We start from the raw sequence: 22843 nt of genomic DNA, 5'->3' as shown, positions 1-22843 counted from the left end.
AAAGACAAGTCTCTTAAATGCCAAACCAAACGGAAACAAAGGTGAGAGGACATATATTCACATTTAGAGTCTGGACATCTGAATCAATACATATGGCTCAGAGCATTAACCCACTTTATTGACAAAGCAGCCTTCTTCTGAGCTTCTTAAACATCTTGATAGAAAGAACAAAAGAGATCTTAATGACCCAGATAACCACAATGGTGTGATCACTCACCTAGAGCCAGACATCCTGGAGTGTGAAGTCAAGTGGGCCTTAGGAAGCATCACTATGAACAAAACTAGTGGAGGTGATGAAATCCCAGTTGAGCTATTTCAAATCCTAAAAGATGACGCTGTGAAAGTGCTTCACTCAATATGCCAGCAAGTTTGGAAAACTCAGTGGCTATAGGACCAGAAAAGGTCACTTTTCATTTCAATCCCAAAGAAAAGCAATGCCAAACAATGTTCAAACTACCACACAATTGCACTCATTCCACCAGCTAGTAAAGTAATGCTCAAAATTCTCCAAGCCAGGCTTCAACAGTACGTGAACTGAGAACTTCCAGATGTTCAAGCTGGATTTAGAAAATCCAGAGAAACCAGAGATCAAATTGCCAACATCCACTGGATCATAGAAAAAGCAAGAGAATTCTAGAAAAACATCTACCTCTGTTTCACTGACTAAAGCCTTTGATTGTATGGATCACAATAAACTGGAAAATTCTTCAAGAGATGGGGGCCACCTCGCCTGCCTCATTGAAACCTGTATGCAGGTAAAGAAGCAACAGTTAGACGTGAAACAACAGACTGGTTCCAAATTGGGAAAGGAGTACGTCAAGGCTGTGCACTGTCACCCTGCTTATTTAACTTATATGCAGAGTACATCATGTGAAATGCCAGGCTGGATGAAGCACAAGCTGGAATCAAGACTGCTGGGAGAAACAGCAATAACCTCAGATATGCAGATGACACCACCCTTATGGTAGAAAGTGAAGAGGAACTAAAGAGCCTCTTGATGAAGGTGAAAGGGAAGAGAGAAAAAGTTGGCTTATAGCTCAACATTAAAAAAACCAAGATCATGGCATCTGGTCCCATCACTTCATGGCAAATAGATGGGGAAACAATAGAAACAGTGAGAGACTATTTTCTTGGGCTCCAAAATCACTGCAGATGGTGACTGCAGCCATGAAATTAAAAGACGCTTGCTCCTTGGAAGAAAAGCTATGACAAACCTAGACAGTGTATTAAACAGCAGAGACATTACTTTGCTGACAAAGGTCCATGTAGTCAAAGCTATGGTTTTTTCAGTAGTCATGTATGGGTCTAAGAATTGGGCCATAAAGAAAGCTGAGCACCAAAGAATTGATGCTTTTGAACTGTGGTGCTGGAGAAGACTCTTGAGAGTCCCTTGGACTGCAAGGAGATCAAACCAATCAATCCTAAGGGAAATCAGTCCTGAGTATTCATTGGAAGGACTGATGCTGAAGCTGAAACTCCAATACTTTGGCTGCTTGATGAAAAGAACAGACTCAGAAAAGATCCTGATGTTGGGAAAGACTGAAGGCAGGAGGAGAAGGGGATGACAGAGGAGGAGATGGTTGGATGGCATCACCGACTCAATGGACATGAGTTTGAGCAAGCTCCGGGAGATGGTAAAGGGCAGGGTAGCCTGGAGTGCTGTAGTCCATGGGGTTGCAAAGAGGTGGATGCGGCTGAATGACAAAATAGAATAAAACACTCCATCAGACTAGTCTTGATGATCAAACTACCATCTCTCTTGAACTTTCCTGATCATGTCCTTCTTATGCACAGGGACTCCACCCTAGTTGATCTTTACTCCTTAACGAGGTGTTGTTCCACAGAACAATCTTTCTATTGAACAGCTCTCACACTAACCTGCATCCACTTTGTTCTATTTAAAAAGTGCACGTGCGGATACGATATGCTAACAGAATAAGGTGGTGTGGCATGACAGTCTCTTTCACTATTTTGTAGAGGAATTAGAAACATGGCCTTAGATAATAAGCACGCGTTACGAAAGCAGAGGTGACTGTGCGGCTCCCCACGCCTCTGCCACTCAGACGTAGTCATCGAGGAAGGAGGGGGCAGTCATGTGGCAAGGGCCAAGGTGGCTCACTTCTTAGGCCCAGGGATCCAGACAGAGAGGCATCTTCCCACAGTAACAGCGGCAAACTAGAATATCATGAAAAACAGCTCTTAGCTCATTCCCTTCTGGGTTCAACAGGGTCTTTTTTCTGTACCCCAACTGAGAACCTACCTGTGAACTGTTTTCTAGGAGAAAATAAGCTCTAAAATTTAAATATGCAGCTTAACATGGCCCCTAAATGGCATCAGCCAGTAGTTCAGACTGTTCTGCTTCAGATAACTGAACATAAGAAGGACACACAGGTCCCACTGCTGGACAAGGCCACAGTGGGTTTCCACTGAAGGAATGGGTGTCTTCCTACGCAGAGGGTCAAACAAGGCCATGCCCAGGTGATCACTCTGATTTGGGTCTGCTTACACTTCTGCTGCTAGTAACACTGGGTCACAGAAGAACTGCAGGGAATGGAGGGCACCTGTTCACCCACCTTTCAGTCGTGTCCAGCTCTGTGACCGCGTGGACTGTAGGCTGCCTGGCTCCTCTGTCCATGGGATTCTCTGGGCAAGGATCCTGGAGTGGGTAGCCACTCCTTTCTCCAGGGGATCTTCCCAACCGAGGGACAAAACCCGGATCTCCTGCATTTCAGGAAGATTCTTTACCATCTGAACCACAGGGAAGGTCCCATTTCAAAGAATAACGGGTCCCATTTCCATGCCAAATATTAGTTAGGGAACCCAAATAACACCAACCAGACCTTGGGTGGAATCTCTCGCTTTAATTCCACATTGCTCCTAAGGCGGTGCCAAGATATTTTGAGAATGGAGGTATCCATTTCAGTGATGATATCTGACTTCAGAATAGAACTGACATGCTTTCCAAGAATGGAGAACGAGGCTAGAAGCCAAAGTCACTAAGCAACTTCCAACCTTTGGCCATTTTTTTCAAACTCCCTTGAACAGTAATTCCTACCTTTTTTGAACATATTCAAAAAGATTTTTTTGCTCCATCATGCGATATCAGTTGAACTTTTTCGATACCTGATGACTGAGACTATACAGAAGGGTGTGTAAAGTATTTGAGTCTAGTAATACGGTTCAAAACTTTCCACTTTACTGATCAAAACAGCAACAAAATGGATGACACAAATGTTGTGACGCACACACGTGCACACAGACCTCTCAGATAACGCTTGATGTGCTCAAGGGTTTTAGAATTTCTGCTCATAACTCTGCAGTCCTCTCAGGGGCTTAGGGGCACAGAGGCTGGAAACGATTTCTCTAAAATAGTTTTTTAAATCCCAAGCTTCCAAGTTCTATGACCCAAACATACAAAAATATTTTCACTTGGTGTACATTTGTTTTGCACAAGCCCCTGGCTGGGACGGGCACTGACTCTTGTCATCATGCTGTGAAGGGTGTGATGTTCGGTTAGAACAGGTGCCCAACATGCTTTGTGCGTGCTAAGTCGCTTCAGTCACGTCTGACTCTTTGCGACGCTATGGACCATAGCCCGCCAGGCTCCTCTGTCCAGGGGATTCTCCAGGCAAGACCACTGGAGTGGGCTGCCATGCCTTCCTCTGGGGATCTTCCCGACTCAGGGATGGGACCCACGCCTCTCACATCCCCTGCAGTGGCAGATGGGTTCTTTACCACTAGTGCCACGTGGGAGGCCCAATGGGCTTTATCTCAATTTTAGTCCTCAACATAGCCCCTTGAGGAGCTAATCCACTGTCTCCACATTACAGACAACAAATCCAAGGTTCAGAGAGGGCCATGGTTAAACATCCAGGAAGGGGAAGAGCAGGATTCAAGCTGTCTAGGCCAGCTGCCGCCTCATGCTTCATACCTCCCAATTTGCTGCCTATGCTGTGTATCACCTCACCTAAAATAAACTGCCTTTCCATCTGGCTCAGTTCCAACATGTCCCTGATTGTTTACTTATCTATTTATTCACCTGGCTGTGCTGGGTCTTCGCTGCAGCTTGTGGGATCTAATTCCCCAATCAGGGATCAAACCAGGGGCCCCGCCTTGGGGTGCAGAGTTTTAGCCCCTGGACCAACAGGGAAGTCACCGTGTGAGTGTTTAATCCATGTCTGCTAACCCACAACACCACGAAGATTATGAGGGCAAAGCCTATGTATGATTTGATTCCCAGCACCTGGAATCAAGCAGGGCGCATAGGTTCTCAACAGGGACCTTAAGAAAAGTGGATCCCAACTCCAGTTTTGTTTTTCCTCAGCACATTCTGTGAAATAAGTGAAACTGCCCATTATTGCTTCATCATTTTTCTCTATGATTATATGTTTTCATACTTTCCTTCACCTCTCCAGCCTGGACAGCAAGATACTTGACAACAATGAAGGGAACAAATATTTACTAAGTACTTACTGGGGGCAGATGGTTTACCTGTTTGGCTTTGAAATTCCCAACACTGTGCGAAGTGAATGAGTGTTCTCCTTTTACAGATGGGAAACTGGGATTCAGAAGGTGAGTTAGCTTGCCCAAGATCACAGAACCCATAAAGAGAAAAAGAGAGGTTCAGATTCCTGCCTGATCTGACTCTAAATAACCTGTGATTTACTCCACCCCCTGAAACGTACACGAGGGAGCCATGTTCTCTCTCCTTTACAACCACCCAGAACATCAAGTTTCCTGCCTTGGAAACAACAGTGACTAAGTGGTATTGTCCAAAGAGCTATGACTCGATTTAAATCAATATTTAGATTTAAAAAGTTTTTTTTTTCCCCTGTAAAGCTGGTACTCTCCCTACCATGTGTGTAGAATCTTAAGTAAAAGTGGAATATATGCCACACAGGACTGAGCAGCACTTTTAGTTTCCTTAGAAAACATAAAGTCAGCTTCAATACATTAATCCCGGCAACGGGTTATGCATCTCACACATCTCAGATCTTCAGAAAATTCACAAAGTTAGTTTCCCGGTGAGGGATCTGCCTTTTACCAGCACCTGAAAAATATATTTCCACTGGCTCTCATAATGCTTGTTCCCATAAAATCGAATGGCGTCAAGTTAAGCCCCGTGATTTTAAATCTGTCCAACACGCACATGTGTACGTGCTCTTGAAAAGAGGTTACAACGACTTCTCCCTCAGAACTTTTTGGCCTCAAACGTTTCTGTTAGATGTTTGGGCTCCTCCTTTCAAAATGCAGAAGGGAATTCACGAGATGACATTGTTAACAGCCATTAAGAGGTTAGGGCGACATTAAGTGAGGAACAACGGGAGGTAGGAGGGAACTGGGAGTGCATGTCACAGATTCAACCCCCTCACACTGCAGCTTCTGCCCCTTGGGAGGATTACCTGTCACGTCACATGATATTGCTGCTGCAGACCCAGGAACAGGGTCTGACTGCTGAGCTTATGGCCCAGCAGCATCTGTGCCAGTGGTCTCGGGGGTGGGGGTGGGGTGGGGTGGGGGTGGGTGGTGGTTACAAACCTCAGCATCACCAAGGATCCCATACTCACGGGACAGGGGTCTCTGCCCCCAGCAGCCCCACCACCTGGTACATGGGAAAAGATTTTATAATACAGGGGGAGACTAATTTCATTAAGGGCTTCCCTGGTGGCCTGGATGGTTAAGAATCTGCCTGCCAGGCAGGAAACCTGGGTTCGATCCCTGGGTTGGGAAGATTCCCTGGGGAAGGGAATGGCAATTCACTCCTGTATTCTCACCTGGAGAATCCCACGGATGGAGGAAACTCCACAGATGACTCTGATAAAAGCAACAACGGCTCTTCCCCAAACCTCCACAGACACCCAGGTAGTGTGTGTGTCCAGGAGCGGGCTGCATGCTCCAACTGGCCCGGGAGAGGGGACTGTTTTTCTCTTTCACCGCTGCTCCATAGACATATTTATTGACTGAATAAGGCCTGACCTTAGTATTTTACATTTTCTCTAAGTTTTTCCCTACTGGTTTGAAGAGGAAAACCGCCTTCTTGCCATCTTCCCATTTTGACATGAATTTGTCGAAACCAGCTACTGAAGCCCCTTATGAATGATCCGGGACACCATCACATGAGTTGTTTACTGGGTAGGAAACCAACAGGTGTGTTGTTGCTGCGTAGCTGCTAAGCTGAGTCTGACTCTTTGCCACCCCAGGGACCAGAGCCCACCAGACTCCTCTGTCCGTGGGCTTCTCCAGGCAAGAACACTGGAGCGCATTGCCATTTCCTTGTCCAGGGGATCTTCCCGACTCAGGGACTGAACCCAAGTCCCCTGTGTTGGCAGGCAGATTCTTTACCACTGGGCCACTAGGGAAGCCCAAAACTAACTGGTATACTGACTTTATTTTTCCCTATCTCCTTCCAAAAAGCATCTGAGACAGCTCCAGTGCTAAGGCACTTCCCTTCAGCAATATAGACATTCACTGTCAGAGAAGAAGGCTGAAGGGAACAAAAAGAACCTCACATGTTTGCAAAAGGCAACATCACAGTTAAGAAATGCACACTTGGACACACACTGCAGAGTACTGACCCCCAGGATAGGTAAAGATGCTCTGGTGATGACGATGCCTGTCCAACGTGTGAATACCCCCAAGCCCTAGCATTCATCGACCGTCTCCAAAGGGGAAACCCTTTTTAACAGAAGGTGTGAGTCCCAAATTATGAACTGAAAACCAACCTTAAAATATATAAATCACTTAATTGCTCAAACCCTTTGATACCAAGGCACTTCACACTAATAAAAGACAAGCTTTAATGGATTATCAGGAACAGTCCAGCTGACAAATGATACACATGTCTCAAGAAAGAAATATTCCTGGAATCGAGATGAGGTTTGCACAGCTTTTGCCATATTTTCCTGCCGGAGCTTATTTCCACGGATTCTCTGATCACTGCAGAGTCTGTTCTATGCCAGAATTACCACAGTTCAATCAACAGATTCCATCCCCATGACTGCAGGTCACATTATCTCATGAATGAACTGCTATTTGGGTCAGTTAAGAGTCTCTGCCTAGTTGAACGTGTGTTTTTTCTCTGGTCTTCACGCTCTATATATCAAGATTTTAGATAGTTATTGGAGGGTGGGGAAGAGACAAAATATTGGTATCAGGATACACAAGGGGCTGTGTTAATTATACTCAGTTTGAAGCAGAACAATTCACATCCTGAATAATGTAAAGTCTTTCAGTCTTGAATGATGCGTTTACTTTTAAATTGAATCATTATTTTATATTCAATTACTTGCTTACCTGCTACTTCCCCAGTATTAAACTTTCATTTTTTTAAACCAAGAAATGTTTGATTTTAACTTTAACACTTAGGATTCTAGGAAAATAAAAGCAAGGTACTATTTGTCTTTCTATAATAGGCAAACAAAAACAATTCTGTGGTTACATGGCCAGTCCTGGGTGGAATGCGGTGGAGAATAACTTGCTGAAAATTGTGAATTAATCCAACATCATGCATGTGGTGGGGGAGAAACAGAACCCACAAGTCAGAACAAGCATCAAGCCCCATGAACTGATTCTGATCACCCAGCCCAGACCCAAGAATTAGGTTAAACCGACGGACAATAGGACCCTGCCAGGGGTATGTTCAGACAGTGACAAGGCAATAAGTCATCTTTTGCCAAAACCTAAACTCCAGAAGGAGGGGACCAAGTCTTTCCAGCAGGTGCTGGAAAAAATCCTGGTATGGAGGAGACCCTTAAAGGATGTGCTGAGCAGACTCATGGATAAAGGGTCTCCTGTGCTTCAACTGAGTGGACACAACTAATGCGATGGGCACGTCCCCAGGAGCGGCGTTAGATGACCAACACAGAGCTCAGAAGGCCCAGACTGCCCCATCCCCACTCGGAACAAGCACACAATGTTCAGGCTCCCCCTATCAGAAAGGCCAATTTATCTGGTCAGAATGGGACCCACGTGTCAGCATGCTCAAAGAATGATCCAGGGGATTCTAACGTGGTAGCCGAAAAGGAAAACCACTTACCTACACAACACAGAGCTCTTAAATGTATACTTTTTTATATAATAATGTTTTTTTCTGTCTTGACAGGCAAAAAAAAAAAAAAAAGTTGTGTCCCTTTTTAAAGTTATCTGCCATACTGGTGTAACAGATCAAAAAGCATCAGAATGTTCAAATTTAAAATCAGTTAAGTATATTCTAAGAACATTTTACTTACTACTAAGTCGAAAACATAAACTGTAAAATAGAGACACAAACAGAGAGAACAAACATGGATACCAAGGGAGAAAGGGAAGGTGGGATGAATTGGGAGATTGAGATGGACACATATTAAAACTATGTACAAAATAGACAACCAATAAGAGCCGACTGTATAGCACAGTGAGCTCTACTCAGTGCCCTACGGGGAAAGAAATCCAAAAAAGAGGGGATAGACATATATGCATAGCTGATTCACTTGGCTATACAGCAGAAACCAACATGGCAGTATAAAGCAACTGCGTGCTACATGCTAAGTCACTTCAGTCGTGTCTGACTCTGTGCAACCCCATGGACTGTAGCCCACCAGGCTCCTCTGTCCGTGGGATTCTCCGGCAAGAATACTGGAGTGGGTTGCCATTTCCTTCTCCAGGGGATCTTCCCCACCCAGAGGTTGAACCCGTATCTCTTTAAGTCTCTTGCACTGGCAGGCGGGTTTTTAAACCACTAGTGCCACCTGGGATTACCAAAAGCAACTATACTCCAGTAAAAGTTAATTAAAACAAAACAAATAAACAACAGATCTATGAGGCTTTAACTTAAATGTGCTCCCAAGAGACTTTAAAAATAGAAATTCTCCACACAGTGCCTGGCACACAGCAATGCTTTCAAATAAAAATTGACAGATAAAATCCTACAGTTTAAATATTGAGGTTTGCATGTTTCTGTGCCTAGAGTTTAAAGAGAGACCACAAGCGTTACGGTGGCTACCATGCCATCTCAAATCAGCATTTTTTACTGAATGATATCCAATCACTTCACAGATAATCAAATGGGAGTAAACGTGGAAAAGGCAGCCCGTTCCCTTACTCAGAACACGTCCCTAATTATTCTACATCAAGGTACATCCAAGAAGGATGACACCCCAACTCCAGGCAAAGGAGAGATCTCAAAGCAGCAGAACGAAGGCTGTGAAATGCAGAGGCAGTAGGAGAAAAGAAACCCCACCATTTACGCAAATTATGCTTTTCCTGAAATGATGAGATCGTGACGACCAAACCTGGCATGAGGGAGGGGAGCTCCTCATGCCTCCCGAGAGTGTGCCTGTGCGTGCGCACCTGTGTGTGTGCGTGCCCAGTTGTGTCCGACTCTGTGAGACCCCATGGACTGCAGTCCACCAGGCTCCTCTGTCCATGGGATTTCCCAGGTAAGAATACTGGAGTGGGTTGCCACTTCCTCCTTCAGGGGAGCTTCTCGATCCAGGGATCAAAGCTATGTCTCTCGCACCTCCTGCGCTGGCAGGAGGATTCTTTTCCACTGTGCCGTGCAAAGTGCTCTTTGGATCCCAAGGGCACCACTCATCCTGGTGGGAAAGTGGCTTCATGGGCTGGCGGGTCCTGGAAGCCTTGTGGGGGAGGTTCCCTCTGCACCCAGGGGTTGGGTTCAGTCACAAGGTGGCCTCCATTGTATCTAAAGTATCAGAAGAGAGGGAAACCATGGGCACCCCTCCGAGATCTTGAGGCTGTTCAGACACTTGATGAGACAAAGTGAAATGTGAGTACCCCAGCCCTGCGCTGGCCCCTCCACAGGCAGTCAAGGGACCCCCACACCCCGAAATGGTCTACGTCTCTCTTCTCTTCCTCTTTGAGCACAAGCATCTCATTTCAATGGTGAGCACTTCAGATAAGCTTTTTAAGGGAGAGAATCTGAGAAAAAGAACCACGGCCAAGTCCACTGGTTTCTGAGTACCGGCGCCAAGCTTCTGAAGGCTGAAACTGGTACTTAATCAGATAAATGCAAATAATTTAAATGCAAGGTTCTCCACCCTCCTTTAGGCCAGCGGTGAGGAGACAGAAACTCCACACGTTGGAGGGATGTCACATGTTCAATAAACAGGCTGGGGAGGCCTTGAAGGGTTCAGTTTCCTTAAAAGAAAGCACCACTCAGAGGCTCTGGTGGTGCCCTGGGCCAGGCTTCCCCAGGGCTGATGGACATTGCATGCTGGCCTGCCTCTGTGCTGACAGCTTTACCTGGAAAAGCTTACCGCAGGGGCTCAATTCTTTTCTTTGGGCTCCATGCCTTCCTTTCAAGGTTTAAAATCCATGATGCACAGAAATGAGAGTGCTCACGTGGGATGCTCTCACGCTCTCACCCCAGGCTTTCCCTCCAAAAGGCTCAGCCTGGAGAAGGCCACAGCAGCAAACACTGCTCCACATTCCCACGCACCAGCTTAGTGGGGGCCCCTAGCAGTCTGTTTTCACTTCAGTAAAATGGCTCCAGCTTCCCCCAGTTCTTAAGAGGCAGGCCATCCATGTTATTAAGCCCGCTACAAACACCAAAACACTCAAGCACAGGATCATCCATCCTGAAACAGAAATGAGATTCAAATTGAATGGTCAGGGATTAAGGATCAGAATACACATTATTTTAGCTGATTCACTAAAACTGCATTACCTATCGTGCGGCCAAGCTGGGGGACGGAATGGAAGAAGCAGTGGACGAGGGTCAGGACACCTGGGTGGGCAGACCAAACCTTACTGTGCTTCGTGATACTGAGCTTTTTGTTTTCCTTCTAACACATTGAAGGTTAGTGGCAACCCTGTGCTGAGCAAGTCTTTCAGGGACGTTTTTTCAATAGCATTTGCTCACGTCATGTCTCTTTGTCTCATTTTGGTAATTCTTGCAACATTTCAAGCCTTTTCATTATCATTCTATCTGTTCTGGTGATCAGTGATCTTTGACGTTCCAAGGCAAAAAGATCGACTCGCTAGCGGTTCAGATGATGGTTATTATTTTTCTAGCAAGAAAGTATTTTTAAATTAAGATATGTACTTTCTTTTAGACATAATGTGATGACACACTTAACAGACTTTAGCATAAATGTAACTTTTCTATGTACTGGAAAACAAAATATTCACATGACTCACTTTCTTGTAGGGGTCTAGAACTGAGCCCCCGATATCTCTGAGGCATATTATGGAGGCGGCTTTACTCCTTGGGGTCAGGCCCCGAAGGCATCATTTCACCTGCCCGTGGCTTCGTTTTCTTACATGTGGAATACAGGAAGCAATGCCTCACCTGCTGGCTTACGCTGATGGTTGAAAAATGGCTCTAATACCTCTAATATCTCTTACAACCAACAGAAGTGGGATGCAAACACGATGTAACTCACTGGAATGCAGCCTTTAAAACTTTCCACCGAAGAAACACACAGGAGACCTAGACAGATTCCACCTGTAGGACAATGTGCAGACAGTACATATCATGCAACTACGTGGCTGAGTTCAGGCTAACCTGGTCTTGTGTTTTATCTTCTTTTGCACTCACAGAAATACTAAAACCTAAACAGGGCATGTTGAATTCTCCAGGAGTTATAGGTGAGAGGTTTTTAACATTAGATCTGCATTTTTTTTTCCCTTCAGATAATATATTCCCATTTGGTTGGGAATAAAATATTTTTCTTTTGGGCAGTTTCAGTTGATTTCCAGGCAATCTAAGGACACTACCCAAAAAAGAGAAGAAAAAAAAAATATTCCACTTAACTTGCAAACTTGGCTAACTTGGTTACAGGCAAAAGCAGAACTAATTTTGCTCAATATATTTATTCCTTGAGGGGGACTGCCAGCCAATAGCAGGATCTCACTGGAAGCCACATCTTAAGATGCATCTTTGTGATAACAGGGGTTAGAGGAATGAGGCTGGGTTTTGGGGAAACAGGCAAGAATACAGGCTTCTGGGTCAGCACGGAGGTTCCTTAAGAAACTAAAACTAGAACCACTACCATGTGACCCAGTCATCCCACTTCTGGGCATATATATGGAGAAAAACAGAGTTCAAAAGGAGACAAGCTCCCCAGTGTTCACTGTAGTGCTGTATGCAACAGTGAGAACATGGAAGCAACTAGAAGTCCACTGACGGAGGCAATGGAATACTTCTCAGCCATGAAAAGAATGAAATGATGTCATCTGGATAACTGGAATTGACCTGGAGATTATCCTACTAAGTGAAGTAAGCCAGACAAAGGTACATATCCTAAGATAAAAGGAGAAGGGGGCATCAGAGGATGAGATGGTTCGACAGCATCACCTACTCAATGGACATGAATTTGACCAAACTCTGGGAGATAGCGGAGGACAGGGGAGCCTGGCGTGCTGCAGTCTATGGGGTTGCAAAGAGTCAGACGTGACTTACCGACCGAACAACAGCAACCAATCACTTATATGCGGAATCTACAAAAAACAGGACACAGGTGAACTTATTTACACAACAGAAACAGACGCAGAGACTTAGAGAAGGAATTTAAGGTTACCTGGGAGGAAGGGTGTGGGGGAGGGACAGATTGGGAATTTGGGATCAACATGGACAAACTGTTAAAACAGATAACCAACAAGGACCTACTGTAGTGCATAGGGAAGTCTGCTCAATATTCTGAATAACCTAAATGGGAAAAGAAGTTGAAAAAGAACAGGTACATGTATTACTGAGTCACTTTGCTATCTAGCTGAAACTAACAACACTGTTAATTGACTGTGCTCCAATATAAAATAAAACTTAAAAAGAAAACGGGCTCCTGTATTCCCCAAGTAACACCTTGACAATCATCACTCCTAGTTAAGACCTCACAGCTAGCGGCCAGCTTCTAGAACTTCATTAGGAAAAAGAAAAGAAAAAAAAAAAAGGAATAATATTTCAATGACTTTGAGCACAAAATTAGCATTTGTATCCATAGAGGCCAAGCACTGGTGGATTAACACTTATTCAAATGAAATCCTCCCCGTCAAGGCCCTGCCTGGGGCTTCTTTCTAAGAGTTTCATGGTGAGCAGTTGTTTATTATGCTATTAACTTTTTTCCTTTTTCTCCTTCTCTAGATTAACATTTAGCAAAATGAAAACCTCCACCGGCTAGTTACCTGGCTGTATACAAGACATTCACAGAAGCTGCTGCTCGCTGGGGCTCAGAATTCCACCCCCAGAGCACCCCAACAGGGGTGGCGGGGAGGGCGCCCCCTGCAGGCAGCCCCCTCCCATCACATCCCAGAGCCGAGCCCGCGGGCATCACCCTCAAAGTCAGCACGAGGACCTGTGGTTCTTTCCGGGGCTGGACCACCGCCTCTGGAGATCACTGGTTCATCAGGGCGGCCCAATTCCGTGTCACACAGCTGGCACCGGAGCCTACTGGCACGGCTGCTTACTAACTGTCCTAGCACGGCCTCCCCTGGGCCCACCTTTGGTATTCAACTGGGAGCAGCAGACAGCTCACCCAGCTGGTGAGGGCCCCCTACTCCTCCTGGGGAAGGTCCCTCCAGAACAGTGTGGCTGGGAGCCTGGCCTGGGGACCCAATTTTACTCCTATGGGCCCTTCCCTTCTATGTACGTAAATTCCTCCAGTGTCAGGACTTCTGGATTTCTTTCTTTGTTTTGATCTAAGTTTACAGTCATTTCTAATGACTGTGGCCTGTCTGATGCTTCGTCTTGCTTCTCTGACTGGACTGCTGCTCTGTTTAACCAGGATGATGATGTTTCTAGCACTAGCTCTGAGAGTCTTCTTCATGTCACCTCTTTGGAGATGAGAGGTCTACTATGTTAATGAAGCTAAAGCTTCCCATGCTGGTTCCTTGGAGACTTTCTGGGATGCTTCTATCTAGAAGCCAATCAGCACACTGGGCAAACATTTCATTCTGACTCTTACCATGTAAAACCCTTGACTCCCTTCCTGTACAACTTAAATACCTTTCCGACCTACATAAGGGTTCCTCAAAGATCCAACCGTGTTCCTCCAATCTCTCATTCTGCATCATAAATTCATTTTGTGGAATTTATGCTTATAATATCACCTAACACCTCTCTTTACCTTGTACAGAGACTGTCACAGTTTGAACACATGTAATAAACCTTTATGGGCTTCCCAGGTGGCTCAGTGGTAAAGAATTCACCTTCCAACACAGGAGACGCATGCTCGGTCCCTGGGTTGGGAAGATCCTGTGGAGGAGGAAATGGCAGCCCACTCCAGTATTCTTGCCTGGAAAATCCCATGGACAGAGGAGCCTGGAGGCAACAGTCCAGGGGGTCACAAAGAGTCAAACACGACTGAACATGCACGTACAAATAAATCATTATAACCTGATGGATTACAAAATACAGAGCATGCTACTAGCCACCCATCCCCAGCTCTGCATTTCAGAAAAGGCAGAAGGCAGAAGATCTAACCATTAATTCTAACTATTCATATCCCATAGGAACAACAAAGCCCCATTTATAGAATAACCATAAAATAAAATGGAGTGTGAAAGGGCATATTCTATACGCAGAATAATCTGTTCCTGCGACTATAAACTGTATTTTAAGTAGTTTATAGAAGCGCGGAATATAAAGCACTGTGGTGCACATATATTTCTACCTCTAACAAAAATCTCCAGGTTCCTATGAAGATTTTTTTTTAAAATCTATACATGAGTTCAGTATTCTCCATTTTCATTGGACAAACATGCTGAAACCAACCGTGCCTAAAACAAACAAAAACTCCTTCTAAATGCACTTCTTGGATTTAGGCCCTTGTCACAAAGTCACTACTCCCCAGTTGTCTCCCTTGGCTGCTTTTAAAGCTTCGTTTTCAAGCACAAGAGCAGATTTGAGCCTTGCTTGCCGAGAGTGCTGTAGATGTGATTTAAATAATACAGCAGTTGGGACTTAAAAGGAACCTTTAGAAGTGCTTGGACAGCGTATACACCAGATGGGGAAGAGAGAAAAATTCACAGGCAAAAATTCACAGGCCAGAGCTTTCAAGAGGGTGCCTGGTATCTGTTGGGTTTATCGAGTCTGCCGTGCTTTCTAACGCTATCTAGAGTTTGGGGGAGCAACTGGGATCAGAACTAGGTCAGGTTTATAAAAAAAAAAAACCTTTGTTTTTCCTCTTCAGAACCCATTCCCTAGTGTCAGGGTTAGAACAGATCATAAAGACCTTCTAAGACCAGTACATCTATTCCACTCACCTTCTCAGCTCTCACAGAGGAAAAGGAATATTTTGAAAAGAAGAAAATGCACTGAGGTGAGCTGGCCATATCTGTACCTTTGTTAAAACTATGTTGGATAAAATGATTATGTTCTGTTAGCCAAGTCCCTCCCTTTATTGTTCTCCTTTCAGTTATTCCAATTCAGAAACTTGGTAGAGACGAGAATTTGTCCTATTTATAAAGCGCCCTGATGACGATTAAATTGTAGTACTAAATATAGGATAATAATGGGCCAATGTGGACTTTAAAGGCATTCTACACACTGCAGAATCTACCTACTTCTTTTGTGTGAATATATATCTTTCAGCTATATTCACTCTGTGCCAATCAAGAATCCTGGGAAGAAAGACAGATAAAACAAGACTTAACACCTTTCCTATCAATACCTTTTTCAATTATCCTGGACAACAGGAAATTTGTATAAATTTTATATATATATATATATATATATATATATTCGTAACAGCAACAATTCAATAAATTTCATCTACTATAGCCAGATTATGGACTTAGATCTCATATGCTAGAAAAAGGAGTTTACAATATTCTCTCAATAGCATCTTAACTCTTGTTCAGTCCTTCATTTGACCTTCATGGTTCACCCAATCACTGTCAGCTCAGAGTTCCCTCTAATCCACGGTGAAATGAGATCAACAGGACAATATAAAGACTTTTCATAAATTGAAATTATGATAAAAGCCAGTGCTATTAATACCCACAAAGACTGTCTACTTCTTTTGAAAATTACGATGAAAGTTGATGACAGATTTTCTAATGTCCTTCCCTATCAAAATAAAATCTTAGCAATTTTATGCTCTGAAACTGAAGCTCCAATACTTTAGCCACCTGATGCAAAGGGCTGACTCACTGGAAAAGACCCTGAGGCTGGGAAAGACTGAGGGCAGGGGGAGAAGGGGGCAACAGAGGATGAGACGTTGGATAGCATCACTGACTCTATGGACTTGAGTTTGAGCAAATTCTGGAAGATAGTGAAGGACAGGGAAGCCTGGCGCGCTGCAGTTCACAGAGTCGCAAAGAGTTGGACACAACTTAGTGGCTAAATAACAGCAACAAAACCTTATGCTTATCCTTCCTGGTCTAAGAACCACAGCCCTAAATATCAGCCTCTTCCTAATGATACCTCAGTACCTAGGGGATGGTGAAATTAGAGAGTGAAAGTGTTAGCCACTCAGTCGTGCACTACTCTCTGCGATCCCATGGACTGCAGGCCACCAGGTTCTTCTGTCCACGAGATTCTCCAGACAAGAATACTGGAGTGGGTAGCCATCTCCTTCTCCAGGGGATCTTCCTGACTCAGGGACCAAACTAGGGTCTCCTGCATTGCAGCCAGATTCTTTACTGTCTGAGCCCTCAGGGAAGTAGGAAAGATGGAAGATTAAAACTTGGATGAAGAAAGGCATAAAGGAAGAAAAGGTGTGGCTATGGCCCCCGGGGACTGTGACTGTATAAATACACTCCAGCTTTGCAAGAGTCGCCATCAGCGGCATCTCCTGTGCATGTCTGTGTGCCAGGCACCGCACTGTTCCCTGTCTCATCCAAAGATTTGCTGCTCTATGGACTTGAGTTTGAGCAAATTCTGGAAGATAGTGAAGGAGACTAGCAGACTTCACTTCTGGAAGATAGTGAAGGAAGATAGTAAAGAGACTAGCATCGGAATTCATAGCAGCTTTGTTTAGGCTATATCAAAATGGGACAGTCACTTGTCTTTATTTTTCAAATTATCCAAACACAGTTCCGCTATTTATAATACTATCAAAAACTATAAACAAAACTGCCAAAAGTAAATTCAAGATGAGCTGATAGAAAGATCAGAGTCTGAATCCGCAAATAAACTGGTTCGGTCTTTTTAAAACATGTATTTATTGGAACAAAGAAAAATGATGAAAATTTGTTGATGCCAAAGAAAAACAATTATGTTAGCCTACAAGTGAAGAGGGAAAAGAAAAAAGATAACACCCTGGGATACCTCCTCCTAATCCAGCCACCACACATAGTTAAAACTGCTCTTGAATGCGTGGTTGAAAGGAAAGGATCTGTGAAAATCCTGAACAAGATCAGAACATCCATCTACTTAACTGAAGAGATGGTCCAGTGAGGAAACACTAATTAACAGTTGATCCAAGGGACAAAAGAATGCCCTTGTGTGACATTTCTTTGGTAAAGTGACTGTAACAATAATAACAATACATGTCCAGAGAATATGTCCATAATGACAGAGTCTGTGGCTGATAATTTAAAGACACAGAGTGGATTCTTTTGAAGGACTCCTCCAACCTGTAAGACAACTTACTGTGCTGTGACCTTGATTTTCTATTAAATAAAAATCTCTGTAGCAATAAACCCAATACTATAGATTATACTAAAAAAGAAAAAAAAATTATTATTATTTTTGCTTGTTTCTGGCCACGCTGTGGACCATGTAGGATCTTAGTCCCCTGACCAGGGATTGAAGTGGAAGCAGAGTCTTAATCACTGGACTGCCACGGAAGTCAAGAGAAGAAAATACTTTTTAACAAAATGACTCAGGATCCAGTCGAGAGAGAAGTGAAATAGGACCATGTGGAATTTCACTCTAAGGAAAGTAACCAGCTCTGAAGAGTCAATATCGAGCAGCCAGGTGTCACCATGAGGAAAATGCTAGACTGTGACATTAGAAGACCTCAGCGCTGTGCTTCTGCCAGCTGGACCACCTGCATCCACTCGCTGCATCTTCCCAGGCGGCAATTTCTTCCTGTGAGTATCATTATTATAGCAGGACTATTTGTTTCATGGAGTTAACGGTTCGTTGGATCAAACAAGACTCTGGTTGTGAAAGAGCTTCCTTTGTAAAGGATCCTACGATGTAATTGCCAGAGAAATTTATAAGGATCCAGAGAAAGACCAACCACCAACAAGACCAGTAAATTATGGTAAGTGAGTTACACTCTGTGCTGTGCTTAGTCACTCAGTCGAGTCTGACTCTTTGCAACCCTGTGGACTGCAGCCTGCCAGGCTCCTCCGTCCATGGGATTCTCCAGGCAAGAATATTGGAGTGGGTTGCCATGCCCTCCTCCAGGGGATCTTCCACAGGGACTGAACCCAGATCTCCCACATTGCAGGCAGACTCTTCACAAGCTGAGCCACCAGGGAAGCCCAAGGATACTGGACTGCATAGCCTATCCCACCTCCAGAGGATCTTCCCTGCCCGGGAACTGAACTGGCATCTCCTACATTGCAGGCAGATTCTTTACCAGCTGAGCTACCAGGGAAGCCTGAATTATACTCTATCTGCAGTTAATTTTTTAAACATGGCAGCTCTTGGTTCTGGGCAGGGTAAAGTCCCATCTGATAAAGCTACAGAGCAGGACCCAAGACCCTTGCAACAGTGATCATTTCCTGAAGAAACCGCCTCAGTACTTGGCAATTGGGTGATTTTTCAGGCCAAACCACCTAGACTTTGCTAACAGGATAAAGGAAAACTCTCTCCTAGGTGTCTGGATCAAGCAAAGTGGGATCATAGTAACTCAAAACTAGTTTATCTCAACTATATTTTGCAATGTCTTTGAAAAAAGGTAATGATCCCTACTTCTACATCTTCTCCAAATTCCCCAAATGGCCTACAGATCCAATTTTAGTAAAGCAAAAAGTATTAACGGCAGCAACAAACACACAAATGAGAACAGAAATCTCGAAGTCCAGGAAGCAGTTAAGGTCATGAAACTGTAGGCGAATCCTGTGCAGCAGACAACAGGAAGATGTTTCACCTGAAGCTCAAACCTTTCATTCAAGTGAAGCCTGGACCAGTTCCATGCCCAATTAAATCAGAATTATATAATTGTGTGATTATTTGATTAGTATCTGTCCTCCTCTTGAGCGTAAGCGCCAGAAAAAGCAGTCACCGTATCTACCCTGAAACACTAGCCCGCAGAACGGTGCTGTCACTTAGGAGGCACTGAAAAAAAGTCAAATGCAGTATCTGATCGGGAAGGCATCAGACTGACTTTCATAAGCATGCACTGCTAGGGTTATTATTACGTTTCATCTAAGCCAGCTAAGCCAAAGACGCAAACCCGGAAGAATATAAGCTAGGACCTGCTGGATTTAAATATTTTCCATAAATAATACATAAATGGATAATTGAAAGAGAACTGAATATGTTTCAGTTGTTTTCAATATTCAAAATGTAAGGAGGCATTTTGTGTGAAATGAAGTAGAAAGGATGCTTTTAAGACAGCATCCTCCTCACTGCATGGCCCCTGTGCAATCCATCACGAGTTTTCTTTTAAGAAGGTTCTTAAAGGGTAAGCTTTTCAAGAAGAGTTCTCTTTTTTAAGAAACTAGAAACCACAGCTCACAGAGATTTTTAGCTCCGAATCCTTACCCCTTCCAGACACCAGGTCTTTCTCTTTTAAGAAATCCACCTGCAAGGCAGGAAACCTGGGTTGGATCCCTGGGATGGGAAGATCCCCTGGTGAAGGGAATGGCTACCCACTCCAGTATTCTTGCCTGGAAAATGCTATGAGAGAGTAGCCTGGCAGGTGATCGTCCATCGGGTTGCAAAGAATTGGAGACTAGCTTTCACTTTGCTTTCCCTGTGTGTTAAAGAAGGGGACCGTGAATCACAGCATGTTCATTCACTTTCCATGTGTGCAGGTCTGACTACTGAAAGCCGACACAGTCCTGGGGATATGTGAGGTTCTGGGAGGGTGTCTGTGTCAGGCGCAGGGTGTTGGGCTCTTATGTTGATCCAGCCTCAGCAGAACCAAATTAGCCCTTGCTTCTGGCTCAAGAAAGGCTAGGTTCTGGTAACACAAATGTCTCCTACTTGCCAGTTTCTGCCTCTTTGTCCTGTCAAGCATCTCATTCTCCAAACTGGGGGGAGACACTGTGAAGACTGTCACACTGACCATCTCCCTCCCCCTCACACCCAAGTGCATGCAAAAAAAAAAAAAAAAGGCAAAAAGAAAAACAAAACCCCGGCTGAAGGAGGTAGGCCAGATCTCACAACGAACCATTCTTTAAGGACCTTTTCTACTCTGAATTCTGAATGCAAGGATATACTAGAAGCACGGGATAGGGGGAAGAAAGGATAGATGCAGAAACAGGATGATCGAGTAAGATTTATTGTTTTGGAAACGAAAAAGGAAGGCAGTCAGAATGAAAGACAAGGACAGGAGAGACCCAGAAATATCCAATTGGAAGGAAAAAAGAAAAAAGCAAATGAGAAGCACCAAATAAAGGCCGTTTATTGAGTGACGCAGGCTTCCCAGGTGGAGCTAGTGGTAAAGAATCCACCTGCCAATGCAGGAGACGCAGGAGATGAGGGTTCGATCCCTGGGTTGGGAAGATCCCCTGGAGAAGGAAATGGCAACCCACTCCAGTGTTCTAGCCTGGGAAATTCCATGAACAGAGGAGCCTGGCGGGGCCACAGTCTATGGGGTTGCAAAGAGTTGGACACGACTGAGCACACACACATACACAGGCTGGGGAAAAGCAGAGGTCCAGGCGTACAGAGTTTCCATGGGCTGTCCGTAACATCTCCTCGTCTGTTTCGCCGTAAATGATCAGATACGAGCGAGGCGCGCAGGCCTGCACAACCCTGTTGACATCAGAATACGGCGGTAAAGAGATGATGGAATCCAGTACGCTGTCATCTTCCAAATAATTAAAATGCCATCAAAAGTCAAGCTGCTGGCCTCTCCGCCCAGGCTCACATCTGCAACCCAGCATTTGGGAACTTGGGAGCGGGGGTAGGAGGGAGCACACAGAGAGACGCAGTTTCAAAACCAATTTTAAAAAGCACACAAACAAGTTGAGCTCTCAAAAATAAGGCTCAAGTCTGACTCTTTTCTTTCCCCCAGCAAGGGAAAAAGTAAAGACTTTTCAAGAGAACAGTGTGTTCAAGGTTACGTAAGAACACGCAGAAAACAAGAAGTGATTTGCTCCCTGCCAATTTTTCATGGTAAGAGGTTACACCCAAGTTCCCACTCAATCCTGCACATCGTTTGCAGCTCCTCTGGCTTCTGATACAGGAAGACGGCATGCAGAGACAAAGAAAGGGCTGTAAAATACCTAATTTCTGTTTTCCTGACAACTTCCGCGATGTTGTGCTCCTTGTCTTCTTTAAATGAGGTATCCTGTACTTAGAACTTCTACATGCAATGCGTGTGTGTGTGTGTGTGTGTGTGTGTGTGTGTGTTTGGGGAGCTTTTAACCAACGAATCCATACCACCTACACTCATAATTACACTCACTGAATGAGAACCAGATTGGCTGCGACAGAAAAACCCAGTGCTCTATGACGGACTGTGTTAAAAAGTTCAGCTGGCCCCTGGAGGGAAGAGGAAGATGACCACATTCTTAAATTCTACCTGCCGTGTTTACGGATGTGTTTTTCACAGCTCGGTGGATCCTAACACGCGTAACACTGCCGTCAAATGGGGGTGGCCCCAGCTCTTCCCAATGCCAACATCAGTTGCATGGGTTGGGGGTTGGAGGTGGGGACAAGATAGCCAACAAGGACAGGTGGCGCTAAGACATTCGCGGACACAAGCAGCCACCCTGGAAATGAAAAGCTGAATGGCACAGAATATCGGGTGGGCCAAAAAGTTCGTTTGGGGTTTTCTATGCCGTCCTATGGGAAAACCCAAACCCACTCTTCGGCTAACCCAGTAATTAAGACTGCCCTAAATTCCAGAAAGTCAACCATCTCTCTATCAAGTCTATGCTTGGCTTCACCTCTCACCACTTGTCTATACGGGCTCTTCCAACAGCTAGAAATGTGCACCCTGTTCTCTGTCAACATTTAAACCGTGGCAACAGCCCAACTGCAAAGGGGACTTTTCTACTGCCAGCAGCGCTAATAACCTACAGCTATAACTCCACTCTTCCCTTCGACAGCGTCTCAGAGATGAATAGCCTCCAAAGCCCGAACTATACTCCTTGGTGTTTCCTAGTGACTGAGAAAATGGGGTGACACACGGCGTATTGCTAACAGGAATACAGCCTTGGGCTGCTGGGGGAGGTGAACAGGGAGAAAGACCAGCAAACCTGGAAGAGCATAAAGCAGCAAGCCACGGTCCTTACGCATGGACTTCTGGCTTTGTGGGCTTGTTTAAATTATGACTGACGGAGTTTCAAACAGAGGGAAGTAAGTCAGAAAAACAAATGTCATGTATTAAATCACGTATGTGGAGTCTAGAAAAACGGTACCGATGAACCTATTTGCCAGGCAGGAACTGCGACGCAAACAACAGACACGTGGACGCTAGGGGCGGGGGGTGAGGGGAGGTGGGATGAACTGGGAGACTCAGAGTGCGGTAGGCGCTCTGCCGTGTGTGAAACAGACAGCCGGTGGGAGTCTGCAGGAGAGCACAGCGAGGTTAGTGACCGAGATGGATGGAGCGGGGGAGCGAGGGAGCCCAAGGCGGAAGGGGTGCGTGTACGCATACAGCTGACTCACTTCATCGCACAGCAGAAACCAATACTACATTGCAAAGCGCCCACACCCCAGTTAAGGGGAAAAAAAAAAATTACTAGTAACTTAAATTTTTCCATGATTCCGAAAGTTGACATCTGGGAGGGGAGGAAAAAAACTTAGGACCTCTCTGCATGCTCTCACCCT

General features: G+C 44.8%; 1 protein-coding gene across 30 annotated transcripts in view; it reads right to left on the bottom strand.

Annotated features, from left to right (window-relative positions):
• Positions 1-22843, bottom strand: part of CELF2 (CUGBP Elav-like family member 2) — a 553512-nt gene that overhangs the window by 259458 nt on the left and 271211 nt on the right. For 2 of the 30 annotated variants that reach the window (XM_069547210.1, XM_069547219.1), the window contains exon 1: positions 2574-2715. The exons of the other annotated variants lie outside the window; for them this stretch is intronic. In XM_069547210.1, the coding sequence (XP_069403311.1) occupies positions 2574-2635 (62 nt within the window). In that variant the 5' untranslated portion in view covers positions 2636-2715. Of the gene's footprint in view, positions 1-2573; positions 2716-22843 lie in introns of those variants that run through there. 30 annotated transcript variants of the gene reach the window in all.

The sequence above is a fragment of the Ovis canadensis genome, chromosome 13, assembly GCF_042477335.2.
Source record: "Ovis canadensis isolate MfBH-ARS-UI-01 breed Bighorn chromosome 13, ARS-UI_OviCan_v2, whole genome shotgun sequence".
NCBI lineage: Eukaryota > Metazoa > Chordata > Mammalia > Artiodactyla > Bovidae > Ovis > Ovis canadensis.
This window is presented reverse-complemented; position numbering and strand designations above follow the sequence as displayed.